The 25,913-nt window shown below is 43.7% G+C and overlaps 2 protein-coding genes across 2 annotated transcripts in view; both read left to right on the top strand.

Annotated features, from left to right (window-relative positions):
• The first annotated feature begins 417 nt into the window (after positions 1 to 417).
• Tmem183a (transmembrane protein 183A) lies at positions 418 to 15,267 on the top strand. Its single transcript, XM_076831617.1, has 8 exons — positions 418 to 602; positions 791 to 880; positions 1,683 to 1,850; positions 4,601 to 4,760; positions 6,145 to 6,325; positions 8,735 to 8,815; positions 11,005 to 11,160; positions 12,629 to 15,267. The coding sequence occupies exons 1-8, from the start codon at positions 494 to 496 to the stop codon at positions 12,812 to 12,814; spliced, it is 1,131 nt and encodes a 376-aa protein (XP_076687732.1). The 5' UTR covers positions 418 to 493; the 3' UTR covers positions 12,815 to 15,267.
• A 691-nt stretch (positions 15,268 to 15,958) lies between these two features.
• Ppfia4 (PPFI scaffold protein A4) overlaps positions 15,959 to 25,913 on the top strand; it is a 50,602-nt gene continuing 40,647 nt past the window's right edge. The window contains exon 1 of the mRNA XM_076832422.1: positions 15,959 to 16,075. The gene's annotated coding sequence lies outside the window, so the exon portion shown is untranslated. The remainder of the gene's footprint in view (positions 16,076 to 25,913) is intronic.

The following is a 25,913-nucleotide window of genomic DNA, read 5'->3' as shown; positions in this document are numbered from 1 at the left end:
AATTGTAGTTAAGGCTCTTACAAATCTAGGTCGGAATAGCTATTGCTCAGTCTACGTTGCATGAGTGCAGAGAAAGCGGGAAAATGACAATGTATGGGCATCTGGGTGTTGAAGTGGACTTGGAGCGTGGGTAGAGGCGTTAGGAAGAATTCTGGAGACCAAGATGTAAACTCATATTTCTAATCAACGTGGGTGACAGTTTAGGGTCTGATACACCAAACACTTCATAGGAAATAGTGCTAAGATCGACACCACTCAACACAACAGTAGTCCATACTTCTGGAACCCAGACCTTGCCAGATCTGAGGGCGCCCGATGATGACGTTTCCTTGGATCAGGCGGTGATTGGTTCTCATAGAGGGGCGACGACCGCCAACGAGATTTGGAGCCCGAGCCTAAGCCATCGCGAGAGCAGCGGCCTCGGGTGCGGGATGGCCGCGGAGCCAGCCGGAGCTGGCCCGCGGCTCCGGGCACCTGCTCTCCAGCCCGAGGCATGGCCCGGGGTCCCGGCCCACTAGGTCGGTCTCGCCCCGACACGGTCGCCATGCCCAAGAGAGGAAAGCGACTCAAGTTCCGGGCCCACGACGCCTGTTCTGGTCGAGGTGGGCGAGGAGGCGGGGGTGCTGAAAGATCTGGGGCTGTCGGCTGGGAGGGGACTGGACCGAATGGAGGCGAGCGCTCGCCTGCCGGAAGAGGGAGGGAACTGGGGCCGGGAACCTACAGTGAGCAGGTCTTAGTGGGAAAGATTGACGGGAAGGCCTTTACCTTGAGGGTTGGTACTGTGTTTCAGTGACCGTGGCGGATTATGCCAACTCGGATCCGGCAGTCGTGAAGTCTGGACGGGTCAAGAAAGCCGTCGCCAACGCTGTTCAGCAGGAAGGTAGGCTTTCGGTTAGTCCATTTATTTTATACCCAGGTCTTGAAGACAGAACTCATGGTTTTAATTCCTGGGATTCTCTTGTTTTTCTTTTTCTTTTTCCTGCAGTTCTTTAGGCATCTTTCCACAAACATGTTTGCTCTCCTCCCTGTTTGTTCTTATTTTGCGGGCAGGGTGCCAAGAATGGCAGTTTTTGTAGATAAAATATTGTATGTCTTTCTTTGCATTAAAAACGACAACAGCAACAACTTTGGTACTCTTCATTAGTTTCCACTGCTTTCTTCTTAGGTATTAATCTCTTTGCTGTAATTCACATATATTTTACTTTGAAGTTTGCTTCCTTGTTTAATAACCTTGGTGTTATTAACCCCCCCCCCCCCCCCCCCCGTTTCTCTTGCTTTCAAGCATTTTATTCATGGGTTGAATTGTGTTTTATGAGACATACTGTCTAACCCAAGACAAGGGTTAAATTGGATCCAGTTCCTCTCCAACACTGCTTATCAGAATTGTGTAAATGACAATAGAATTCACCTTTTGCTTTTATCCTGCAGGGTTCATAGTGGAGGAATTGTGCATTCTCTTTTTTCCAGGGCTGAAGTTAGCACTTTTAAGGAGTGAATCCTGCAACATCGAACTCAGTTTGCCTATTGCTTTATTATATTTTTGTTGTTAAAATTTTGATTTCATTTTGCGATCAGTTCTCAGCTTTCTTTCTTACTCCCTCCCCATGCTGATATCTTTGTCAAGCTGTATTTTTGGATGGTACTGGGTACCATCTCATTTTCCCCATTTTTTTTTCTTTTAGTAAAATCTCTTTGTGGTTTGGAAGCCTCCCAGCTTCCTGCAGAGGAAGCTCTTTCTGGGGTTGGTGAGTCCTGTGACATCATCGACAGCAGTGATGAGATGGATGCCCAGGAGGAAAACATCAATGAGAGAACTGTCTCCAGAAAAAAGAAAAGCAAGAGGCACAAAGGTACAGAGTTTGCTTTCTTTGGGCAGTCCTGTCTTTGGTGATAATTTAAGCGGTCATTTTCTCAACACAAGAGGAGATCAAAGTGGTGATCCATCGGGAAACTGAGTTTGGAGAAAACCTGGCTCTTTTTTTTTTTTTTTCTTCATGTGAAAGGTGGATTTTTTTTTTTTTTATTGGTTATTCAAAACATTACAAAGATTTCAGAATCACATCGGTTACACATCCACATTTTTACATAATACCATATTAGTAACTGTTGTATTCTGCTACCTTTCCTATCCTCTACTATCTGCCCTCCCCTCCCCTCCCATCTTCTCTCTCTACCCCATCTACTGTAATTCATTTCTCTCCTTCTTTTTTCCCATTTCCCTCACAACCTCTTATATGTAATTTTGTATAACAATGAGGGTCTCCTTCCATTTCCATGCAATTTCCCTTTCCCTCCCACCTCATGACTCTGTTTAATGTTAATCTTTTCCTCCTGTTCTTCCTCCCTGCTCTGTTCTTAGTTGCTCTCATTATATCAAAGAAGACATTTGGCATTTGTTTTTTAGGGATTGGCTAGCTTCACTTAGCATAATCTGCTCTAATGCCATCCATTTCCTTGCAAATTCCATGATTTTGTCATTTCTTAGTGCTGCGTAGTACTCCATTGTGTATAAATGCCACATTTTTTTAATCCATTCATCTATTGAGGGGCATCGGGGTTGGTTCCACAGTCTAGCTATTGTGAATTGTGCTGCTATGAATATCGATGTGGCAGTATCCCTGTAGTACGCTCTTTTAAGGTCTTCAGGGAATAGTCCAAGAAGGGCAATAGCTGGGTCAAATGGTGGTTCCATTCCCAGCTTTCCCAGGAATCTCCATACTGCTTTCCATATTGGCCGCACCAATTTGCAGTCCCACCAGCAATGTACAAGAGTACCCTTTTCCCCACATCCTCGCCAGCACTTGTTGTTGTTTGACTTCATAATGGCTGCCAATCTTACTGGAGTGAGATGGTATCTTAGGGTGAAAACCTGGCTCTTAATAAGATCTTAATAGTGGGACAATACCTGTTAATAGATCTGGATTTTTAACTTTTGTCTAAATTTGAGAAGAAAGAAGACTGATAGTAGCCATTATTGAGAACATTAAAAACATGCATTTGTAGATTTCTGAATGTGTGAAGGAAGCTGAGGTGTGACAAAAATGTTTTCCAAATATGTGGATTTTACATAATCAGTTTTGCTTTATCTAAAGTTAGATATTATTATGGACTTCTAAGTACTGTGCTTTATAACTAATAGGTACTGTGGAAAATAGAAAAGTGTATGATGGTTATGTCTTAAAGGTGGTAAGACCTTTAAATGAAACAGAAACTAATGATATATAATGTGCTAAATCATTAGCCAAATGCCCACATTGTGCTCTAGACTTAATGAATCAGATTCTCTTGGGGTAGAGCTTAGAATAGCTATTGTTAAGGCCAAAGTGGTTCTGATGATCAGCTAGGTGTAGGGAAAGCTGAGAAGTAAGAAATGATTTGTATATTTTTGGTTTCAGATCTACCAGAACTTTCACCTCTACTTGAGAATCACATAATAGATATTTATATTTGTTGAAATCTGTTGAAATAATCAGTATATTAAAGAACTTATATTACTTTGCTGTTATAGCAGGAAGCAGCCTTGGGAAAGTGGTGGAGGGGCTTTTTACCCAGGAAAGAAGAAAGCTGCTTTTAGTTCTACGATTATGGCTGAATTAAGGGTTAGTCCTTGGTGTTAGTCCATATACATATATCTTTGTGGAGTGTGTTTGTTACTTGAACCTGAGATATTTAGTGGACTCAGGGTCAAGAGAATTAATACTAATAAAGTCTGAAGCAGTAAGGAGTCACTAACTGCCCCTGGTCAGGATTATAGGCCAAACTGAAAGTGAAATAAGGAAAAAAACAGAAAAAAAAGAAACATGTTTACAGGAAGTTATTGAGTACACAGTGCGCTCATCTGTTTTTTTTTTTTTAATTTAGTCTGCACTTGAAGTTTCCTCATGCCATTTAAAATCAATTTTGTTTTTTACATGACTGAACTGAAGAAAACATTTGGTCGATGGGGATTGCAAGGAAAATCAAAGTCAGGGTTGAAAGTGCAAAGCTGGAATTTGGAGTCAACAGAACCTGGATTCTATTGATGTTGCCTTGGTGGCAAGGCTCTGTTTTCTTATTACTAAAATGGACACAATAAGTCAGTCACGACAGCACATGACTATAATCGCAGTGATTAGGGAGGCTGAGGCAAGAGGATCACAGATTCGGGGCTAGCTTTGGCATTAGTGAGAACCTGTCTCTAAAAGGACTGGGATGTAGCTCAGTGGCACAGTGCCCATGGGTTCAATCCTCAGTACATAAAAAAATAAATCAATAAAATAGGCACAATAATATTTTCCTTATTTCTGTTGAAAATTTATTAAAGTTGAATGATATAATGTACATGAAAACACTTTACAAACTTCAAAATAATATGTGAGTATTTGTTTTAAAATGGATTGAAGAATGAGGCTTACTCACTCAGGCAAAAGTTTTCAGCAGTAGAAGTAGCAGGAAATGTTAACCCCGAGGGGCTTCCTTGAACCTATTTAAACCCTTTTCTTAACTGTGCAAGACCTGAGAGAATTGAAATGATTGCGTATCTTTAGTTATATGTGCAATAGAAAATCAAAGGTTATTGTGTTTTTTTTTTTTTTTTGTTGTTGTTGTTTGTTTCTTTCAGAGGACCTGGACAAGGCTGGAGGAGAAGAGTATCCCATGGATATTTGGCTATTGCTGGCCTCCTACATCCGTCCTGAGGACATTGTGAATTTTTCCTTGATTTGTAAGAATGCCTGGACTGTCACTTGCACTGCTGCCTTTTGGACCAGGTTGTACCGAAGGTGCGACCACAGAGAGCTCACTCAAATTTCTCTGTAGCTGATTCCATTGCTGTTTGTGATTTGGAGCTACTCCCTGGATGGTGATCTCTTTTTACTTTCTCTCCTCCATGACTGGTTATGACCCCAACTTTGGACTCTTTGACCCCTCTCTAGTTTAAATTTAACTTTATTAATTTATTCAGGTAATTGTCTTGCTTACAGTTACCTTCTTCACTTTTTTATCTTTGTTTAGCAAGTCTTGCTTCAGGTCTCAGAAAGAAATGACTTTGACTTTTCCTCTGATGTTTATGTTAGCTAGAATATTCAAAAGCTACAGGTGGCTACCTGTTTATCTTTCCACTGGATTAGTTGTTTCTTAGATTTTTTCTAGTTACCTGAAATTTTCATGTAGTTTTTGTACTTAATGCTGCCCTATATAAAATCATAGTGGTGAGGAGTGAGTAGATTGTATGATTAGTAAAAGGGCTAGCTTTTGATGCAGGGTGTGGAATTGTGTCGGGGGTGGGGGGGGTGGGGGTGGGGTGGGGGGGTGACAAATAACTTGTGTACGTTGATGCAGCAGGAATGGGAGCCGTTTATTGTAGGATCTGAGCGATATTTATACATTTTACACAGCTTATCTAATTAGCATAAAATGGATACAGCAGTCAACCAATAAGGAATCTCCACACTTAATGGCTCGCTTTTGTTACTTCACAAACTACTCCCTCTGGCATTTGGCCAGGCGCCATCCAGACTTGTTTACAGACTTTAACATTTCTCTGGCAAAATAACAAGTGCCAATCTGACTTGTTTACAAACCTTAACAGAATTGTAGTGGAGATTGTAAATAGTCCGTAAGGTTGTGGTTAGAATGGATGTTGAGATAGTGCAAGCAGGGAGTAGAAAACCTGTTGAGACGTCGGACAGGGAAACCTGATGGCTCTTCTATAGGAGAGGGTTCCCCTGCCCCTCGGTACTAGGGATTGAACCCAGGGGTGTTTTACCACTGACCTAAATGCTGTCACTTTCTTCCCAAGTTACTGGGGATGGCTTTGAACTTAGAATCCTTCTCTCTCAGCCTTTTGGGTCTCTCTGATTTTATGTGTGTACTACCGCTAAAGTATATTATTCTTTTGTCAGTTCAGAGACTTACTCTTTTGTAGAGTGAAATAGGATTTAAACTTTTAAAATGGGTGAAAAAGTACAGGATTATAAGCTGAAGAATCAAAAGTCACTGCAAAGTTGAGATGGTGATTTGTATGTATATGAGCACTGGGACTAGCCAACTACTGGCCGATGGAATAGTGCAGTGGCGTTTACGTAGAGACCAGGAGTCCTAGGAGACTGATGTAGAGCAGAAGAGACAGTCAAATGTTGGTAGGAGTAATGTGTCATGTTTCAGGCACTACACGCTGGATGCTTCTCTGCCTTTGCGCCTGCGACCAGAGTCAATGGAGAAGCTACGCTGTCTTCGGGCATGTGTGATCCGTTCTCTGTACCATATGTATGAACCATTTGCTGCTCGAATCTCCAAGAATCCAGCCATTCCAGAAAGCACTCCCAGCACATTAAAGAATTCCAAAGTAAGTGAGAGTTAGTGTTGGGGTTTAACTAATAGACTCTTGTATGGTGGCCTGTTACTGTGGCTTATTTTCAGCTTCTCTGATGGGGAGGGCTATAGGTCCCAGGCTGCTAGAGGACTAATATAAACTTATAGAACTCAAAGAGATTTCATTTCTCTAGGATATTCCTGCTGTGCTGGGCTGGCTTGTTATCTTTACCTATAGCTTTCTTGTGCTTTTAGTGTATTCCTTATCCCATTTTAATTTATTTTTATGCATTGTACATTGAACCACTTTAGATACGATGGTTTTGATGGTTTGGGCTAGGAAGAGCATAACTCAAAAGGTAGATGTATGCTATAATTTTTAAAAGGTGCTTAAATCATGATATAAAGACATAACCTGAATAATTCACATACTTTCTCTTTCTAATGTAATCTTGACATCTGGGATTCCCTTTATTATTCTCGACCTTCTTAAAGGATTCCGATGTAGATTTCTTTAGCATTTGCTAAGTGCTCAGTGCTAGGCTGTTGTTGGGCTCTGTGGTAGGTTGTCTCAGAGACCATCAGTTCCTCCAATTCATAAACTTTAGGGCTCTAAAATTATATATGTTTTAGGCTATTTTTATCTCAAGATTCTCCCAGTATTTTATATTCATACATTGTATTCAAGTTAGTGGCTTCTTCTGATTAGTAAATAGGTCTACTAGTCTTTGGTACATTCTTTCCTTTTCTCCTCCCTGATGAAATGTCTAGTGAAATCACCTTTTTCAAGCTAGACTAGTATAGTAGATCTGATTATGCAGGCAAGTTGATGTCTCAACCCTTTTCTTACTCAACTAATATCATGTCTAAATTTCATCTTTTGAGGTTATAGCTAATTTTTATTATTCCTGTTCCTATCCAAAGTCTGATGTTCTATAGCACTTCCAATTCTCTTGTACTTTATTGTCACGGACTTAATGATTCTTCTCCCCTAGCTTAGCTCTAGGGTGATAATATTCTACCTGAAACATTTGAATTAAAAGGATACTATTGGTAGTATGTTCCCCCCTAGGCTTGAAACTGAGGTAGACAGGGCCACTGACTGAGCTCAATTTAATATCATGCTAGCTGATGAATTTAGGGCATGAATAGCGTGCTGTGTGAGTAGAATTTCACCCAGCAGCTGCTTCTGCCTGTAACATGAGTAGACAGTGTATCAGTTCACATTTACAGTGCCCCTTCCCCCAGAAGCATTTGATAGTATTAGACTAACTATGAGGAGGTGGGGAATCATCCCAGGGTTAACCATGCTAGGTGTGAATTAGTTACTGGGAGAAGAGCAGCATTGGGCAAACTCCTCATGCTTGACACATCTTAGCGGCTCCAGTGCACAATGCAAGTGCTACTGCTTAGCTTCTGAAATACCTATGTCTTCATATTCTTAGCACTGTATATTAATTTTTAAAAAGTAGACTATGAAAAGCCAAAGTGGAATGAAAACCAGGATCTTAATCTAGTTAGTATGCCCAGATCATCTGGCTGCTTCTTTTGTGCCATATTAGAGATCTTCTGAAGACGGTGTGGGACCTGAAGTGGCAGGTGTCCCATGCATGGCCTTGCCATTAGTGTGTCCACGATCGCATGGCATTCAGGGAGTTGCCAGCATGTCTAAAGGAAGTTGTCCCATGTTCCTGGACTCCAGCTTTTCGTATTTGATCCCCCTCTCTCTCTTTCAGTAGCATAGCTTGTGTGGGACACTGGAGCCGTTGTGATGGCAGCAGAAGTGTTTTCCCCTTAAAGCCAAGCCCATTATTTTTGATGGAACAGCAGGACGTACAGGGCATGTCTGAAGGGCAGGACGGCGGACGACCCACCCCTTATCCCCTGGGAGGTACCTCACTTCTTGTGCTTAACCCTAGCTGTAGCTTGACTTTCATCAAGGGGTTCACTCTAGACTGAATTTAGCCCAGCTCTGTGGTTTCTACCAGCTCTCTGCTCCCAGAAGATCCTGAGCAGCTTGCTCCTATTATAGGGCCGGCTCTCCTTGCCTGCCTCATGGCCTTGTTATCATCTTGCCTGGTGGCTACTCACTGCCCTTATATTTTAACGTAGAGCAGTTGCCTGCTGAATCAGAAAATGCCCCAGTTTCTAGACACCATGTTTCTGTCTTTAAAGAAGAGAACAATAGGGGTTGATCTCAAATAGCCTCTGAGGTTGACATATTGGTCCCTCTTCTCCTTATTGAACAGCCCTGGGGTTGTCTTCATGTTGCATCAGTGTCAGGTTGGGGGTCTACCTGTGTCTAGGTAAAATATCAGCATTAGGACTGTGGTTGGCTTTAGAGTTGTCAAACAGAGAGGTTTTTCCTAATTATTTTTTGTTACCTTACAGTGTATTTTGATGTTTTCCCCCCTTAGTTTGTTTTATTTTTATCTTTCCATAGTGCTTACTTTTCTGGTGCAGAAAGATTGTTGGGAACAGACAGGAACCAATGTGGGAATTCAACTTCAAGTTCAAAAAACAGGTATGTGATCTTTCTTTGCTTTGTCATTCAGGTAATATATTCAGATGAATTTCACTAAGTATCTTAATCCCTTTTTGCTATCAAAACAAAGTGCCACAGACTAGGTAATTTTTGAAGAATGAAATTAACTTCCTCACAGTTCTGGAGACTGGGAAGTGCAGGATCAAGGTGCTTGCAGGTTCTGTGCCTGGCAAAACTCTGTTTTCTCTGCTTTCAAGGTGGTGCTTTATTGTTGCATCCTTTAAAGGAAAGGGACCCTGTCCTTATATAGCAGAGGGTAGAAAAACAAAGAGGTTGAACCCAGTGTAAAGCCTCTTTTGAAAGGGCCTTCATCCCATTTATGAGGGAGGAGCCCTCATAACCTAATCACTTCCTAAATCCTACCTCTTACTACTATTGCAGTGGAGATTAAATTTCAACATGAAGGGCTGGGAACGTGGCTCAAGTGGTAGTGCGCTTGCCTGGCATGCGTGCGGCCCGGGTTCGATTCTCAGCACCACATACAAACGAAGATGTTGTGTCCGCCGATAACTAAAAAAAAAAAAAAAAAAAAAAAGAGAGAGCTTTAAAAAAAAAAAAAAAAAAAAATTTCAACATGAATATTGGAGGGGCACAGGCATTCCAGCTATAACACTAGGCATGAAATGACCTTATTACAAATAAATAGTAGGACTGGGGATATGGCTCAGTGGTAGAGTACTTGCCTGAAATGCACAAGACCCTGTTTTTGATCCCCAGAAATGCCTCCCCCCAGCCAATCAAATAATATACACCAAAACTTAAATAATACCCTGAAGAGAAAAAGGAGGAGGAACTATTTTATATTGAAAGATAAAGGTGACAACCTAATGCAAAGAGTAAACCTTGAGTGGCTTCTGGACCAGAGAACTAAGAATTATAGAAGACATTTTGGGGGCAATTGCAGAATTTGAATATGCTGTGGCTATTAGATGATATAAAACTATTAATTTTCTTATGTGTGGTAATGGTATTGTGATTATGTATAAGTGTCTTTATTCATACTGAATTGTTAAGGTTGGAGTGTTTGTTACTTCCAAAAGGTTTTGTACTCCATCCTTCCCAAAGTATGTATGTGAGGGAGTTGGGAAAGTAAATATGGCAAAATATCCAATGGTGGAGTATATATAGTTTAGTATACTGTACTTTTCTATATATTTGAAGACTTAAAAAGTGAAAAAGAAAAACTTACTATAATCATGCACTGAACTTATTTGATTAAGTTTTCTTTTTTCTTTTGTTCAAACATTTGTAAACAGCAAAAATTAATATAGTTTTATGTTCAAAATAGTTTTGGGGAAGCCCTGAGGAGAGAGTTTGCCAGAAGGCTTTTTATAAAACATGACCATTTGTTCATTTTTTTTCTCTGCATTTTGCTTAAACTATTAGATCTTGGCTATCGTGTGAATCTGTTTTGTCATTCTTTTCTTATCCTCAGCAGCTGCATTTTAAAAATCTTTTCCTCTAGTTAGTAGCTCACTGGTAAGAAACATTACAAATATAGTTAGTTATCCCTCAATGATGGCAGGTGGGTTATAGATAGTTCTTAAAGTAAATCATATTTTCCTGTTTTTTTCAAAAACATGGTTCAGGGGAAGAATTTAGCTCCCATAGTTCACATTTAGAAAGATAAGATGCTTAAAATCTATGAAACCTGTTAGATGTTGCTGAAGTGAACCATGGGAGTTTTCTGGAAGGGAACTGAGGGGCAGTGGAGAGATATAACTAGAAGCAGAGACCACAATTACTGCAGGAAAGTGAATACTTGTGAGTTCTGAGACTTGGGAATCTTTGGTTTAATGGCACCTGCTCTAGGAGGCCACTTCTGCTTCCATCTCTTTTGTGCATCAGATATGCTTTTAAGTTCGACAAGTCACAAGAGTTTGCAATCTTTCAGACATTATACTGTCTCTGGTAGAGACTTTAAGTTTCTATTTGTCTCGTGGCAGGAGTACCATCTAAATGAAGCATAAACCCGTTGCTACATTTGCTCATCCAAATATATTTTCCCTTTTTGCAGAAGGCAGATTTTCTTTGATCTTTGCATAGAAAGCAATAAACATAACAAGAGGAGATAACAGAAAAGTATCGGCTGGTGGATTTTCATTGATGGACTTTTAGAGAAATAAATATTTCCTCTAGGTCATTAGATTAATTTTGGTTCTCTTCAGTCCCCTAGATTAAAGAGCAAATGTATGGAACGATTGCAGCCTCCCATTCAGTATGAAGATGTTCATACTAACCCAGACCAGGACTGCTGCTTACTGCAGGTCACCACCCTCAATTTCATCTTTATTCCAATTGTCATGGGAATGATATTTACCCTGGTAAGTGGAGACTCAGGATTTCATCCACAGCTCTTTTACAAACTTTTGCTATATTTAGAGTTTAAAAGAGATTTGTAAATTCAACCAGTGAGAAAAAAATGCCTGAAGAATAATTTATAAAAATTTGAAATTAGGCTTGTATATTAACAGATAGTTGGGGATTAATATATATTAGAATATGTTGTTACCTATTGTTCTCTCTAGATCAGGGAATGTTTTGCATTGTTATGTGTGTGCAATGATCATTATGACTAAAAGAAATAATGAGGAAGCGTGTGCATGCACATTGTATGTCAAGACTGTGAGGCATTCATGTGGTTTCAAATGGAACATTAAGTACAGGGTGAGCAGCTCTACCTTTGTGCAGTGCTCTGGCTAGTCAGCATTTACTTAAGAATCAGTAAACAGTGTATGTGCCTGTGTCTTAATTTTTCCATGTTTTAAAATATTTTAATTGGATTGGCAACTGGAAAGTTTGGGCTGTTTATCTTTTCTGTGTTTAGGGCTTATGTTCATAGATAGGCAGACTTCCCCTCCAAAATGAAAATAGCTTTATTATTTTTTGAATGGTAAAAAGTAATGCTTCATGTAAAGAATTTAGATAATACATAAATATATTGAGAAAGTAAAGGTGACTTAGACTTCCACTGTCTTGTAACTGCAGTTAACCTGGAAACTGTTTTTCTAATGCATCTGTTAATGTTCATGTATATATCCTTTCTCAGATAATTTTGAGTAATTGAGATTATGTCATATATGCTATTTTTGTTGTAGGTTCTTTTCTCCTTCCTCTTGGTTAAGCCATATTAATGACCTAGTTATGTATTCACATTCCAAATCCTTCATATTAATTCTATATAGAACTACATATGCATATTTGGAGATTTTGTAGTTTCATTTTACAAAAAAAGGGGATCAGGTTTATGTTTCATGCATCTTCCTTAATTTGTTCAATGTTATCTGAATCCCTTCAAGTCATCTCTTACTTGACTTTAATTGACTTTGATGTGTGTGTGTGTGTGTGTGTATGTGTGTGTGTGTGTGTGTGTGTACTAATTTATTCAACCATCTGGAAGACTTTTTTTTAGCCTAGTTTAAATATATGAAGCTGAGAAGACCTTACACATCTGTAATCCCAGTTGCTTTGGTAGGATCACAAGTTCAAAGCCAGCCTCAGCAATTTAGCGAGGGCCTAAGCAACTTAACAAGACTCTTGTCTCAAAGTAAAATATAAAAAAGGGTTGGGGATGAGGCCTAGTGGTTAAGTGCCTCTGGGTTCAATCCCTTGATACCAGAAACCAAAAAAAAAATTTTTTAAAGTTAAAATTACACTTTTTAAAATGTTTTTACAAAGGTGTTGGTGTTATAACTTAGAGATTAATGTTGCAACATACTGTTTCATTTCAGGGTGAGCCAGAGGAAACCAAGTTTTTTTGAATTGGGTATTAAATTTGTTTTTCTCTTCTAGTTTACTATTAATGTGAGCACAGACATGCGGCATCATCGAGTGAGACTGGTGTTCCAAGATTCTCCTGTCCATGGTGGTCGGAACCTGCGCAGTGAACAGGGTGTGCAAGTCATCCTGGATCCAGTGCACAGCGTCCGACTCTTTGACTGGTGGCATCCGCAGTATCCGTTCTCCCTGAGAGCATAGTTATTGCTTCCCATCCTTTGGGGCAGCCCTGAGTCTAATCCATAAGTAATCAGATTTCAGTTTGAAGGGGATGGTTCTGTTGTATATCTGATTAGTAATGCATATGCTCTTTTGGTTCCTGGGGCTCCTATTATTGGAGGGAGAAGGGTTGAATCAAGAGGAAAACAACTATGATTTATAAACATATTTTAATGTAAAATTTGCATTTGAAAGGAGAAACCTGGCCCTGTTTTCTGTGTTAAATCCCATTTGGTGCTATTGAGTTTATTGTTCTATATTCTTTCATCCTATTGAAAATGGATGATCTTGCTCTAGGGAAAAATTAAACTCTTAAATCTTCAAGCAAGAAAGTTTTCCCTTATGGATCAGAGGAACAGAACCAGAGGCCTAAAATTGTTACAACTACTGCTTCCAGTGTAGCTGCCCCTCAAATTCAAGTGAATATTTTCTCATCTCCCTTTACCTTTCTCCAGAAATAAAACAGGTGACAGGGTTTTCAGAATCTTACAAGATCAACTTGTGAATCTTTCTTTTAAAATAATTTTTGGATATTTATTGCATAAATACTGTTTTGCCAGTTTTGAGTTTTAGGTTTTAGGGTTCTTTTTTTTTTTTCCTTCCTTTTCTGCATGAGGCTGATAGTGATAATGACTTTGTGCCCTTGGTGGGATACTAGGAACTTTATGTAGTATTCTAATCCTTATAGTGTTGCAAGGTAGGTGAAACTATTTCCAGTTTATAATTGAGTAAATGAATTGGTGACTTACCCAAGGCCATAACTGCCAATAAATGGGCAGAGCTAAGATCTTTTTTATTTATTTTTTTCTGATCCAGGTTTTTTTCGCTATGCCACAATTTAAAAAGTCAGTTTCATTTTTTCTTGTGGTAGATAGTGGTGAGAATAGGCAGAATATAATAGATTTAAAGGTAAAAGGTTGAGAAAAATTTGATCAGCCTAAAAAGTATATAAGATTGATGAAATAATCTTTGAAATATGTGTTTTTTAGTAAAATATAAACTAACCAAGAAAGTTATTTCAGGAAGGATAGTGGCATTTTCATTAAGTTGTTAGAAAAGCATTTATTATGCTAAAGGTCATTTTTAAAAAATGCACTGCATGTTGAAACCAGCCTCTTAAACCATAAGTACTTAGTAACTTTGCTTTGCTCTGCCCTGCACTGTACTGCTTCTGTTGTCAGGCCTCTTGTCCAGGTAGAAATGCTAATGTCTTCCTGTTGAGCAGAGGACTTGCTATGGCTGGTGTACTCTGAGAAGAGGATGGTGGGTGACTTTTGTTTTTGCTAAGAAGATAACCTTGCTGCTCCCCCGCAACCCCTATGATCCAGGGAGCTGGATATTATCAAGAAGTGGGCATTAAGATGACATTTTAAACATGAAAATTCTGTGGGGGAGATATCATTAAGAGCCAAATATCTAAATTAGCATTTTTTTTTCCCTTACCATCTTTCTTACCCACTGCTATTTAAAGAATATTCTTAGGAAGCATCTGCCTTTTATGGTTACTAACAGCTAGCCTTACCCCACATTGAGGGTGGTACTTAAGCTGTTCATAGATAGTGAGCCTGGGTCAGTGAAAAACAGAATTTGGGTAAAAACAAGCCAAAAAAATAAAAATAAAAATAAATCTAAGAACAATAAGCACCTCGCAGATCTCTACAATCAAAAGTTACCTCTTTGTGGCAGAAGGAAAGAAGCACAGTCCCTAGTTCCCTAAATAAAAGATGCCATGGAGTGGGAGGAAGTTGTCCTGGTGGATTGTGTGTCCCCCATTTAGGAGTTACCTTTAAAAGGGGGGTGAATAAATTCAGCTTAATAATTGTGTTCTGATTCAACTTCTGAGTTTTTGTATCAAACTCCATGGTATAATGATAGATACACTTTGCATAATGTCTCTGCTCTTCTCTCATCATCGATTCTCTCTCATAATGGAAAGCCCTTGGTAAATGTGTTATAGTTGGTTATGATGGCTTCAGCCTTCCTTTGCATGGCTAAGTTGCCTAGCACAATTCACATTTTGTTGGTGAAAGGTTGTGAAGTCTTAGGGATTTCCCTTGGTAAGAACTCCTGGTAGAGAAGAGTTGGAACTTTCTGGACTCTAGGTTAAAAAATGCTTAATACTCCCCACCCCCGCACACCTACCCCCCCCCCTTCTCTCTCACACACGCACACCACAATTTTGCTCTGAGGATCAAAGTAATACAAATTTAGCTTTAACACCCCCCCCCCCAATAAATTAGGATTACTCAGATTTTCTTGCCTTCTAGTAATGTAAGGAAACTAAGCCAAGTGGCAAATATATTGGGGGAAAAATAATAAGTGAAAAATTGTGTCACTGATCTCAACTACAGTCTTTGCTGCTGAAATAGGATGTGTATATATCTGTAAATGCATGTGTACACATTGCATGTATATAAAAATTCTTCACACTTCTAGCATTGCTTACTGGATATTTGTAAAGGATTGAGTAGGCACTGTGATGAAACTTAACAAACCAGATGGAAAAGATGCATTAATATCCACGGGGTGTGAGGGAGGTGTGGACCGGGTTAGGGAGAAATGGAGAGGTTTAGCTATAGTTGTCAGTCAGGAATTTTGGCCTGAGTCAGTTTTCATAATATGTGTATGCAATTTACAAACACTTCATTTTATAGTAACAGTGTTAGAACAGTCAGATGCCTGAAGGCAAGTGACACAGTTTACTTAAGTGTATACTACGAAATGTATATGGATTTCAAGTTTCTTAACTTAAAAGGATGGGAGAGAGCAGGTGTGAAAGGTGATAACCACTGTCAATTTAGGGAACAGATTGTTACCGAGGACAGGGGTGAGTTAAAAGACAGGGGTTGGGGATGTTTGCTGCACTGACGGCCCTGAGACCTTACTGCCGCCAGGTAAGACTCTGGCACTCGGCCATCTCGCTAGCACTCTCCAGGCCGAACCAAGATGGCGCACAGCATCAAAGCGGCGCCCTAGTCACGTGCCAGAGCCGGGGAGCGCCCGGAGGCGGGAGGCGTGGTATTGGGGGGGAGGTGGCCAGGCCACGCCCCTGGGGGTGGGGCTAGGGTATCGCGGGGGAGGGGGCGGGGCTTCGAGGCAGGGCGCTAGGGTGGCGGAGGCTGTATCTACCTCCGCGCGCGCTCAGTTTTCTAGGACGTGTCTCGTTGCCCCGGCCGGGGGCGGCTCCCTGCTGCCTCCGAGCCGAGCTGCCCGCTGCTGGGCCTTCGGCGATTGCAGACAGAGGTGAGCGCCCAGAGCCCGAGCTGGGGGGAAGGATGACTCTTATTCCCAGTTCCAGCTCCCCTCCACAGTTTGGGGAGGGGGTCGCTGACTAGCGCACCTTGGGAAACTGTCCCTTTTTACTCTGGATGTGTCTGCGGCAGGCGCAGATACTGTTCCCTCCGCCGCCCCTCACCAGTGTTTGCAGTGCCCTGTGCCCTTGGGGATGAGAATGGGGGGCGATGCCGATTTGCAGGGAGGGCGTGGAGTTCGCCCTCCGCTCCATCGTCTTCGCGGGAGGAGGGCTCAGTTGGCTAGTTCCCGGGTGGGAACTGGGTGAACTGATGCACCCTCATTTCCCCTCCGGGAGAATCAGAGAAATAGCGCTCCTCGGCTTGTTGGCCAATCACTCCTTGGGGCAATCTTTTCTCAGGGACAGAGGTCTTCGCGTTTCTGGGGGTCTTAATCCTTCCCGCGTGCTTCATTATATCCCTTGTTACTATTGCCAGCTCTCCATTCCTGGAGCTGTCAGTCTTAAGCTATGCCCCAGATGCCCCCATCTCCGCAGTGCCAGGGCGGTGGGGTGGAAAGAGAGGCTAACCGGAGGCCTGGTGGGGGCGGGGATGAGGGTGGGCGCAACAGGAAAAGACAGCTGGAATAGAGATTCCTGAACTGGGAGGGTGCGATGGGGAGCTGACTTTTGTCCACGCAGTAGGGATGTTTTCCGGTGCAGATCTCAAGGTTTTTGATGGTGGGTAGGAAGAGAGGTCGGGTTGGAGGACTTGGAATGGGTGTGGGTGGTTTTCTTGAGAAGGAGGAGGGATCTAGGACAAAGTGCCACTAGGTGCTGATGTCACCTTTAAGGAGAGAGATGTTGGTAGTATTCATTGAGAGGTACGGGAGTTAAGGCTGCTGTTCATTTCTTCTCTGAGGGGAGCAAGTGATTAGGAAAGAGTCTCTGCTTAGCATGGAGATCCCTTCCTTGTGTGATCTTAAGAGGTCTTTTTAGGAGCCAGGTTGCAGGGACTTCCTGTATTCTTTACAGAGTTGTTGGTACTTTGTTCAATATCCAGCGAACATTGGTCCAGGAACCATATTAGATGCTTGGTCTTCTGAAGGCAATTTAGGGCCATGGAGCAGCTGAAAGGTACCCAATGTATGCACAAATATTAGGTACTCTGTTAACATTCCCCTCACACACACATTTTAATTACATTGCTTTTGAATTATCAAAAGACAGAGCCTAACAGGATTCCAACCCCGTGCCATCCCTACCACTATGAGTTGTTCAGTCCCAGGGGAGTTGCCTTAGAAAAAGGACAGCTTGAATGATTTCCCTTGGTTGTTTTCTTAGATTTTGTCCTGTGGTCTAAGGAGGTTGCTTAAGATAAATAGTATCTGAAAGTAATGAGATGATGGATAGCCCAGTGGTTATTGGGAACCTCTGTACACAGTGGGAGACACCCATCTCTGGAAGATGGAAAAGTATGGGGGAGGGGGCATGGAGGGGAAAGCTCATTAATGGTATTGAGTGTGTGCTGTTGAGCATGTCATGTTGTCAGAGTGTGAGAGGTCTGGCAGCTGGGTTTTAAAGGAAGGATGAGAAGGGGCAAGGCAGGCATCAGACTTTTGAGTCCCCTGGTGAATTGATGGAACCTCAGAGTTGGAAGAGTTATCAGGGATTGTCATGTGTCCGTTCTGAGCCTTTGAGGATAGGAGGGCTAGAACTGGTGGGAGGATGGGGAGTTGGACTGTGGTGGCAATGACACAGGTGTGAGGACTCAGGAGGGCCAGGGAGCTTAGTGTCAAGGAGGATTTCAGATACCTGGGAGCCAGCCTACCTTCTTATGCCAGGGATACTCTCTCCTGGGCCTTTGGCTCAATTTTGTTGAGTTGGTAGAGGAGCTGCTCTATGAACAAGGAGTGGTGATTGTCTGGAATTGTGTAAGTGTGTGTGCATGCATGAGTGTGAGTCTGTGTGTGATTGGGGGTGGAGGGGTACTGGAGAAAAAGAGTTAGGAGCAGGGAAGACTGAGGGAGCTGAAGTTGCTTCAGAACCTGGGTCCCAGGTAGGGAATTGAGAGAAATGGAAGGGAGGAGTGGGGTCAGAGGGAGGGACAAGTGTATATTGCAGCCACATGAAGTCACCATCTGTCCCCCTCTGGCCTGCTAGCTCACTGACCTATAATTAGCTCTGGAGGGCATACGGTGCTGGCTCACAGGAACATGGCACTTTGGATGGCCAGCGGAGTGAAGAGTACTCACAGGAACTGTGATCCTACGCTGAGGACCATATGCCCAGGACCAGGGCTTCTCTGAGTACTCTGCTTGGAAGGGGGCTGCTTCTAGGTGACCCCACATTTTTGTTGTATTGAGAGGGATACCTAGAGGAACCAAGGATATCATTGGGGGTTGGGCTTGTTGGGGGAAACAGTAGTGATGCAAGGAGTTATAAGTGAGGAGGGTGTGAGGACCAGCAAGACCCTCAGGACTCCCTATTCACTGCCTGTCCTTGCCTGGCCACTGCCTTGCCACACAAACTAATTGCTGCCCAGTTCTTTGTCCTGCCTGCAGAGAGGCTTAGGTGCTGCAGCCTCAGGGCCTCCTTCAGGTGTCTTCTGTTCCTCCAGAAGTTAGCTGTAGCACAGGGCAGCTGCTTGCCTTTCTGATTGGAGCTGAGACCTTGGCTAGGGCCACTTCCTTCTCAGAGCTGGTGGAGAAACTGCTGCCAGCTGATTCAATTGGTTATATTCCAAGTGATGCTTAGCACTGACCCCCAGGCTGGGCCAGAGACCATATTTGTCTTATGCTCCTCTGAATTGCTCTCAGGTGATTACATGTGTATCTGTGTTCTCCCAAGTAGCCCATGAACTTCCTGAGGTTGGAGATGTATCTTCCATATCTATAATAGTGTTGGATTCATGGAAATCACTCACTGAGAGATCGTTAGATTGAATTGTCTTCACTCTCGGTCCCTTGAGCTCCATGAAACAGGGCCTACTTGCAACTAGAAATATTTAACCTGGAGCAGAGAGGCCTCGGGAGACCCAGTACAGTGCTATTATATCTCACTGGGGGAATTAGATTCCATAGTCAGTAGATAAGATCCATAAATCTCTCATAAAGCATGGTCTATAGGTTTAGGTTTATAACCCTAAACAATATATATAGTATACACTTAGTATATATATAGAGAGAGACTTAATATATATATGTGTATCTATATAGATAATATGCATTCTTTGTTAATTATATAAATATGTAATATATACTATTGGATGATAATTTTAAATGGAGTACATATGCCTGATATGATTCTGTAGTTCAATGTCAGATGAAATAGCTGGTTTGCATTTAGAGGCCCTTGTTGCTTTTTTCACCCAGCCAGCAGAGTTGAAGTCTCATAAATTGAACACATACCTGAGTGCCTTCTTGGTTATTATCTTCAAATAGATAACCGTCATTTCAAAGATAGGGAGATAGGTTTCCATGTGATTTAAGAAGAACTTCATTGTAACAGTGAGGCTTCCTCATTGAGTAGTGAGGTCCTTACTCCTGAGCGATAGTCAACTAAAGACTCAGCTCTCACAGATGCTGTGGCCACCACTCCCACACACTGCAGGGGAATCTGTAGTTCCAGGTGGGGGTTAGGTGGGGAGAGCTACTGGATAGAGTGGTCCTTGGCTGCTGCTTTAGAAAAATGACTCCTCTTCTCTGCTGAGAATAGAGTAGTGGGGTACTGGGTAGTAGGGCCAGGCTCAGGGCTTGGCCTGTGCTGGTCCAGGAGATTGAGCATTCTGGAAGATGCAGGGGATGACCCCAGCCATCTTGCATGGATGTGGAACAGTGTATCTTGATAGGAGGTGGTAATTAAAAGGGTGGACGGGGCCCAGGTCCATGACCTCAGCTTACATTGGGCCTGAAACTTTTGGCCCTGATTGGGACAGAGCACCTGGAATAAGTGGAGTTTTCTTTTATTCCTGTTCTTCCCTCCCATCCCTCACACATTCTCATAGAGGTTCAAGACCACTCATGCACTTTCATTCTTATGCGCAGCAGCACGCTTTCCTGATCACACCACATGTACACACAAGCTCTTGTGGCCCCCTGAGCACACACAATCTCGAGACTCTGGAATGCACGGGCTTCTTTGACCATATATACTCTCTTTCCCCATGACTGTGCACACACACATTCTCATGACTACAGTCTGATGTGGTTATGAGCCCTGACATAGAATTGTGACCACACACATCCACACACTCTCACAGCCATACACGCCCACCCACTTTTATGCACACACTCTCTAGACCCATAGCCTAACACACACACACACACACACACACACACACACACACACATTCTCTCTTTCTCTCTCCCCTTCTTTTATAACCACATGTATACACCATGCCTTCCCATGGCCCTATACTTACATGCTATGTGGCATGGATACACATGACCCCACTCACATTTTTTACTTTTTATAAACACACACATATACAACACACCACACTTTTGTGACCACATTTATATGCATATTTTATGACACCCACATTTCTCAGGGCAGTTGTACTCTGGACCTTTCATGCCCTGGCACCTGTTGGCACTCTGGCTGAACTGTTTTCTACCACATGGAACAGCCCAAATCTGTCCATCTAATGCAGTGACTTCTTAGCAATTATTTTTTTTCAACACCCAGAGAACCCTGTGTAGTATTTGTCCCACACAGACCCTTGGTTTTGAAAGATTTTTATTCTCCAAATATTCCACACTTGCTACTTTTGTTTCTTCTTTTGCAAACATTATTTGAGAAAATTCGCGTCAGTGGCTCTGATTAGTAGAAGATGGCTAGGGTGACCATCCTCTATGATGTACATTGAGTAAAAGCTGTGTGCTGTGTTCATGGGTGCAGCCTCATGTCTTGGCTCTCCATGAGGCTTCTAGAGTGTGGAAAATGGTTGGTGACCCTGGTGCTATCTGTAGCCTTCCTGTTTATGGCTCTAGTACTCTGCCTCTCTGAGAGAACTTATGCTTATTTTAAGGAGTGGCGTTAGGTGGGTATACTGTGTATTTCTGTAGACAGTTCTTAAACCAGGGATTATCTAACCTCTTTTTTAGACTTAGAACCTTTTTTATACAAATGAACCCTTAGTCAGATGTAAACTAACATATTTGAAGAAAACTAACATATTTGAAGTTGATGGAATTTAAGTACAAGAAGGGAGTTCCAAGCCCTTTGAGTTTTTGTCACATTGCTTCACCCTTTTCTTTGCCCCAGGTGCTTTGTCATAGGCCAAGTTTGTGAACTGTGTCTGAAGTTAAGGAGTTGTATGTTCTGTCAAAGGAGAGGGTCTGTTTTGGAGGGGCACAGAAACTTTTAATCCTTCTTTCCTCATTGGTTTTTTTTTTTTTTTTTTGGTGTGTGTGGGGGTACTGGCAATTGAACTCAGGAGCACTCAGCTACTGAGCCACATCCCCAGCCCTATTTTTTGTATTTTATTTAGAGACAGGGTCTCACTGAGTTGCTTAGGGCCTCACTAAGTTGCTGAGGCTGGCTTTGAATTCACAATCCTCCTGCCTCAGCCTCTCGAGCTGCTGGGATTACAGGGGTGCACCACTGTGCCTGGCTCCCCATTGATCTTTGATGTTAGCCCTCTTAGGGTGGTACAGTGAGGGTGACCATTCTGCTAGGTGTTCCAGGGACAGACCAGTTCCCACCCGCATCCTGGTGTGGTTGTTAAGCAGTGTCTTCTCCACCCTCGTCTGGTTTGGAGAGGGTGCCCAAGTGATAGGCTATATCTGGGGAAGAGTGGCCCATGACTAACTTCCAGGGAGCAGCTGGAAAGATGAGCTTCGTAGACTCAGGTCCAGAGAGCCTGTTGGCTGAGCAGATACCTCCTGGGTTCACCTGAGTGTGCCAGGCATCAGGTGGACTGAGTGCCAGGGCTGACAGCTGGTGTCATTCTATGCTTTGGTCACCTTTCATACTTCTCTGAACCGTTTCTTGTCTGTTATCTCCTCTGAGCATCATGTCAACCTGTGAGGCTGCTGGAGTTGTTGTGTGTTGTGTCCTTCATTTTCCACATTTGGAAATCTGGTCTAGTGAGGCAAAGTGCCATTGTGGGGTCCAGAGAACTAGATGCCTTTAAAGAGATTTGGGGCTACCCATGAGAAACTCTAGGAGGAGATTTTCCAAGAATATTCTCTGGGAATGGCATCCTGTAGCCAGGTGGAGTTTTGATTTTCTTATTGTGTTTAGAGTGGGCCTTATCTTGAAGGCTTGGGCATCCTTGGTTGCTAAGAGGTAACGCAGGACGTTGAGTGTCTACTGGGCACTGGTCTAAGCACTTTATGGATGTCAACTCCAGTAGTTCTCCTACCAGTTACCTAGAGTGGCTACTATTATTGCCCGCATTTCACAGAGGGGGAACTGAGGCTCAGAGAGGGCAAGTATCTTCCCAGGGTCACACAGGGAGTAACCTGTGTCCAGGCCCATCAGCCCACTCCAGAGTCTGCCTTTCAAGACAGGATTGGCTGCAGCTTGCTCCCAAGAAGCTGTAGTTTTCAGAGGGCAAGTTGAATGACCCTGTTCGCAGGCCTTGAGCCAGGTTTTCCTTTTCTGGAGTTCTCCTTCTTTGAAGTTGTTCAGGGATGAACTTTCAGAAATCACTGTCACATGTATATGTTCAGTTCCATTCATTAGAGCATCCAAAGCGAAGGAGACGCAGGTTGTTTTTACCCTGGAACCTGGAGTCTGCAGGTGAGTTGATGTAAAGTTAGACAAGTGCCAGAAAGAGGTGATGTTGGGACAATGAAGGGCACATCTTTCCTACTAGAGGGAATCAGGAAAGGCTCCATAGAGGAGGTGGTGTTGAGGTGAGCTTAGGAGGACTGTTCAGGTTCATTAGGTTGACGTGGAGATGGAAAGTGGGCCAGGTGAGGTATAGGACTTGAGCAGTAGGTGGGCTCTGGGAGCATGTGAGTGAGCTGGACTGAGGAGTAGCTGGGGAGGAGGCTGCAGGGGAGGGGAGGAGTGGGGCTTCTTGGGGTCGTGTGTTGGACAGAGGAGGAGAAGCTTCTAGGTAAGAGGGAAAGGGATGGCAGCCTGAGGACATGGGCAACTGGGCTTCAGTGCCACTGCTGGCTAGTGTCTGAATCCACGGGGTGCAGGGAGCAGTGGTTTGGGGGAACGTCTGCTCTGTAGTACCTGCAGGATGCGGCGGGTGGGGGATTCAGATGGCTCACCATGGTATGGGACCAGCTGGGGGGCGAGGGGAAAAATTTGGGTGGGTGGATGGGGCCTTGGAGATGGGTCACCGCTAGTAGGGAAGTAGCCACCTCATGCGGTGGCAGAGGCCTGCCCCCAGGCTTGTGGAGGAGAGGAGGAGGGATGGCCAAGGTGAGCTGTCCTCTGGCTGTCATGACCCTGATGAGGGTAGAAAGGGCCAAGTTCCAGAAGCTTTGGCTCCTTGCAGTAGACATGATGCCCCAAGTCATCTCTGCTCTCCCTCTTCCTCCACCCCTTACCCCTCTTTGGAGTCAGGCAGACCAACTGAATCCTAGGTCTTCCCTTTACCAGCTGTGGAGACCTGCTTACAGTCCCATCTCTCACATCTGTGAGATGGAAGAAGGATTACATCTTCCTTGTAAGATTAAAATTACTGATTAAAATCAGTAGAAAGATGTCAATGGTTGACATCCGTGGCTCGGTGTGGGCACATGGTAAATATTGATAAATCATAGCAGCGAACATGATCATTATTATTGTTCTGTTACCTACCTCTGTCCTCTCTCCTCAGGTCCCCACCCTCCTCCAGCAGAGGTATATATGACACTCCTCTTTTGCTCTTAGCCCTGAGGGCTCCCTCTTTGCCCAGCTCATGACCTACTCACACTTGAGCACAGCTCCCTGCAGCTTTGCCCTGGTCCTTGGGCCTCCACAGGGGCCAGCAGCCTCATGGTTGCCATGCCCACTCTCAGTGGTGGGGCCTGCCATCTGGTAGGGTGGTAGGAAGCCAGGCCTGTGTGTGTGTGTGGTCAGCCAGGACATCAGACCCAAGTGCCCGTCGCTTCTGTTTGTTAGGAAAAGAGGGGGTGACACCTGGGAAACCTTTTGCCTTTCTGTGTTAATAACGTCAGAGGCCTACTTTTTGTCTGATCCCTCCACCAACACACACTTACACCCACTCGCTCTCAAGCCCTCTTCTGTGTTTTCACAGCCTGCCCACACTCCTCCCCACCAAAGCCCTTTGCCTGCTTTGGGGGCTGGCATCTTTTGCCTCCTCATCAGGACCTGTGAGTGTTACTTAGAATTGTGCAGGAGTTGAGGAGGCTTCTGCTAGCCTGAGATGATAATTGCTCTATTTAAAGATGGCCCTGGAGCCAGAAGAAGCCAGGTGTCCCCATGTGTCTGTTGTGGAGCTGCCTTATGCTCAGTGGCTTGTGCAGGGGGTGGGGGCAGGGCAGGAGGGCCTAGGCAGTTGCCTCAGTGGTATCCGTCTGGCATCCCTCTCTGGGCTCATTTTTTTCACTGGCTCTGTGTGCCATTTGGCCAGAGGAAGTAGAATTGCTACCTGGTTCTCAGGGAGGCTGGGAAAGTGCTGCTGGCCTTGAAACCAGCTTCTCAGTTGTCAGAATGACCAGGAGGATTTGGGAAGAACGAGTTAGACCAAATAGCACCTCACAGCCTGTTCGCTCCTCCTGAGAACTTTTCCAACCCCTTTCCTGTGAGGAACTCTCGACTCCACCCACAGGCCTGCCTTTGTCCTACACTAAGGTAATTCCTTCTCCCTTGCCACCGTGGGGTGCTTTCTTCTTCTCAGAGCTCTGCTCATCAATGACCTCATCCCTCTAAGGCAGACAAAACAAGGGTGGCAGGTTCCATCTTATAGCAGAGGCCTCACTAGTGGTGACCAGCCCAAGGCAGATATCCCAGATCAGCTGGCAAATACCCCTGAGATGACTTCCCAGGACCTCCTGACTGCCTGAGGTCATCTAGCTGGTCTCTGGTAGAAAGACCCATGGCCCAGATCTCCTAAGGCCCAGCTCTCGGCTTCTTCATTTGCCTTGTACTGTAGGCTACCTGGGAATTTGCTGGGTTGAGACCACTCCCAGGACACCTGAATGCCTGAGCATACTTTGATCTCCAAAGGATAGCCCCTGCCGCAAGGTCCTTCCTAGTTTGCTCTCCTCTTCTGGTCTTTTATTTCTTTTTGATGAGTGGCTGAGTGGGAGAATAGAGGGAATGTGAGCCCAGCTGTTGTTTGGAGAGGGAGGGTGAGGCCTGGGCACAGGGGATGGGAGAATGGGAGGAATTGCTGTTAGCATCAGTGAGATGGCCGTTCTGGCCAGACTGGGACAGCAGCCCCTCCCCTCCACTTCCATCTTCTCTGTGGAACAGGGAGGTGAGTGTGGTCTGCCTGGTGGCAGCAACATTGAAAAGGTAGCTTGTAGACCAAGGAGTTCCTTTTCACCTTGGTAGCCTCTCAGAATCCTGCCCTACGTGGTGGGTGTCCAACTAGGGGAAGGATTCCTGTGATCAGAATTTGTCTCCAATATCTATGTCTGGGAGCAGGTGTGTGACTACATGTGTATCAGTCCTAGGTCTTCATGTTCCTGTGTCTGCCTCAGAGTGTGTGTGTGTGTGTGTGTACACATGTGTGCACGTACCAGCTTGAACTATGGGCCCCTCTGTGAATGGCTGTGGATGTGAACTCTGGGGTTTTCCTGCCGCTGCTCTTTCATCTGTTCATTCCTCCCTGCCCCCCATTTCTGTAGTCAGGGCTTCTGATGCCATGGAGAAGCCCCTGCCTGCCTTGCACTGCCCACTCTGATACTCAGAATTCTAGAGAGAGGTCAAAGC

This window comes from Callospermophilus lateralis, chromosome 13 (genome assembly GCF_048772815.1).
Source record: "Callospermophilus lateralis isolate mCalLat2 chromosome 13, mCalLat2.hap1, whole genome shotgun sequence".
NCBI lineage: Eukaryota > Metazoa > Chordata > Mammalia > Rodentia > Sciuridae > Callospermophilus > Callospermophilus lateralis.
Note: the sequence above shows the minus strand (reverse complement) of the source record. Positions and strands in the feature narration are given on the sequence as shown.

Bases quoted from the DNA above. Each gene is read 5' to 3' on its own strand.
- Tmem183a (XM_076831617.1), top strand. From the start codon at position 494: ATGGCCCGGGGTCCCGGCCCACTAGGTCGGTCTCGCCCCGACACGGTC. The intron at 1,851-4,600 runs GTACAGAGTTTG...TGTTTCTTTCAG, and splicing joins GAAAAGCAAGAGGCACAAAG to AGGACCTGGACAAGGCTGGA. The intron at 8,816-11,004 runs GTATGTGATCTT...GGTTCTCTTCAG, and splicing joins ACTTCAAGTTCAAAAAACAG to TCCCCTAGATTAAAGAGCAA.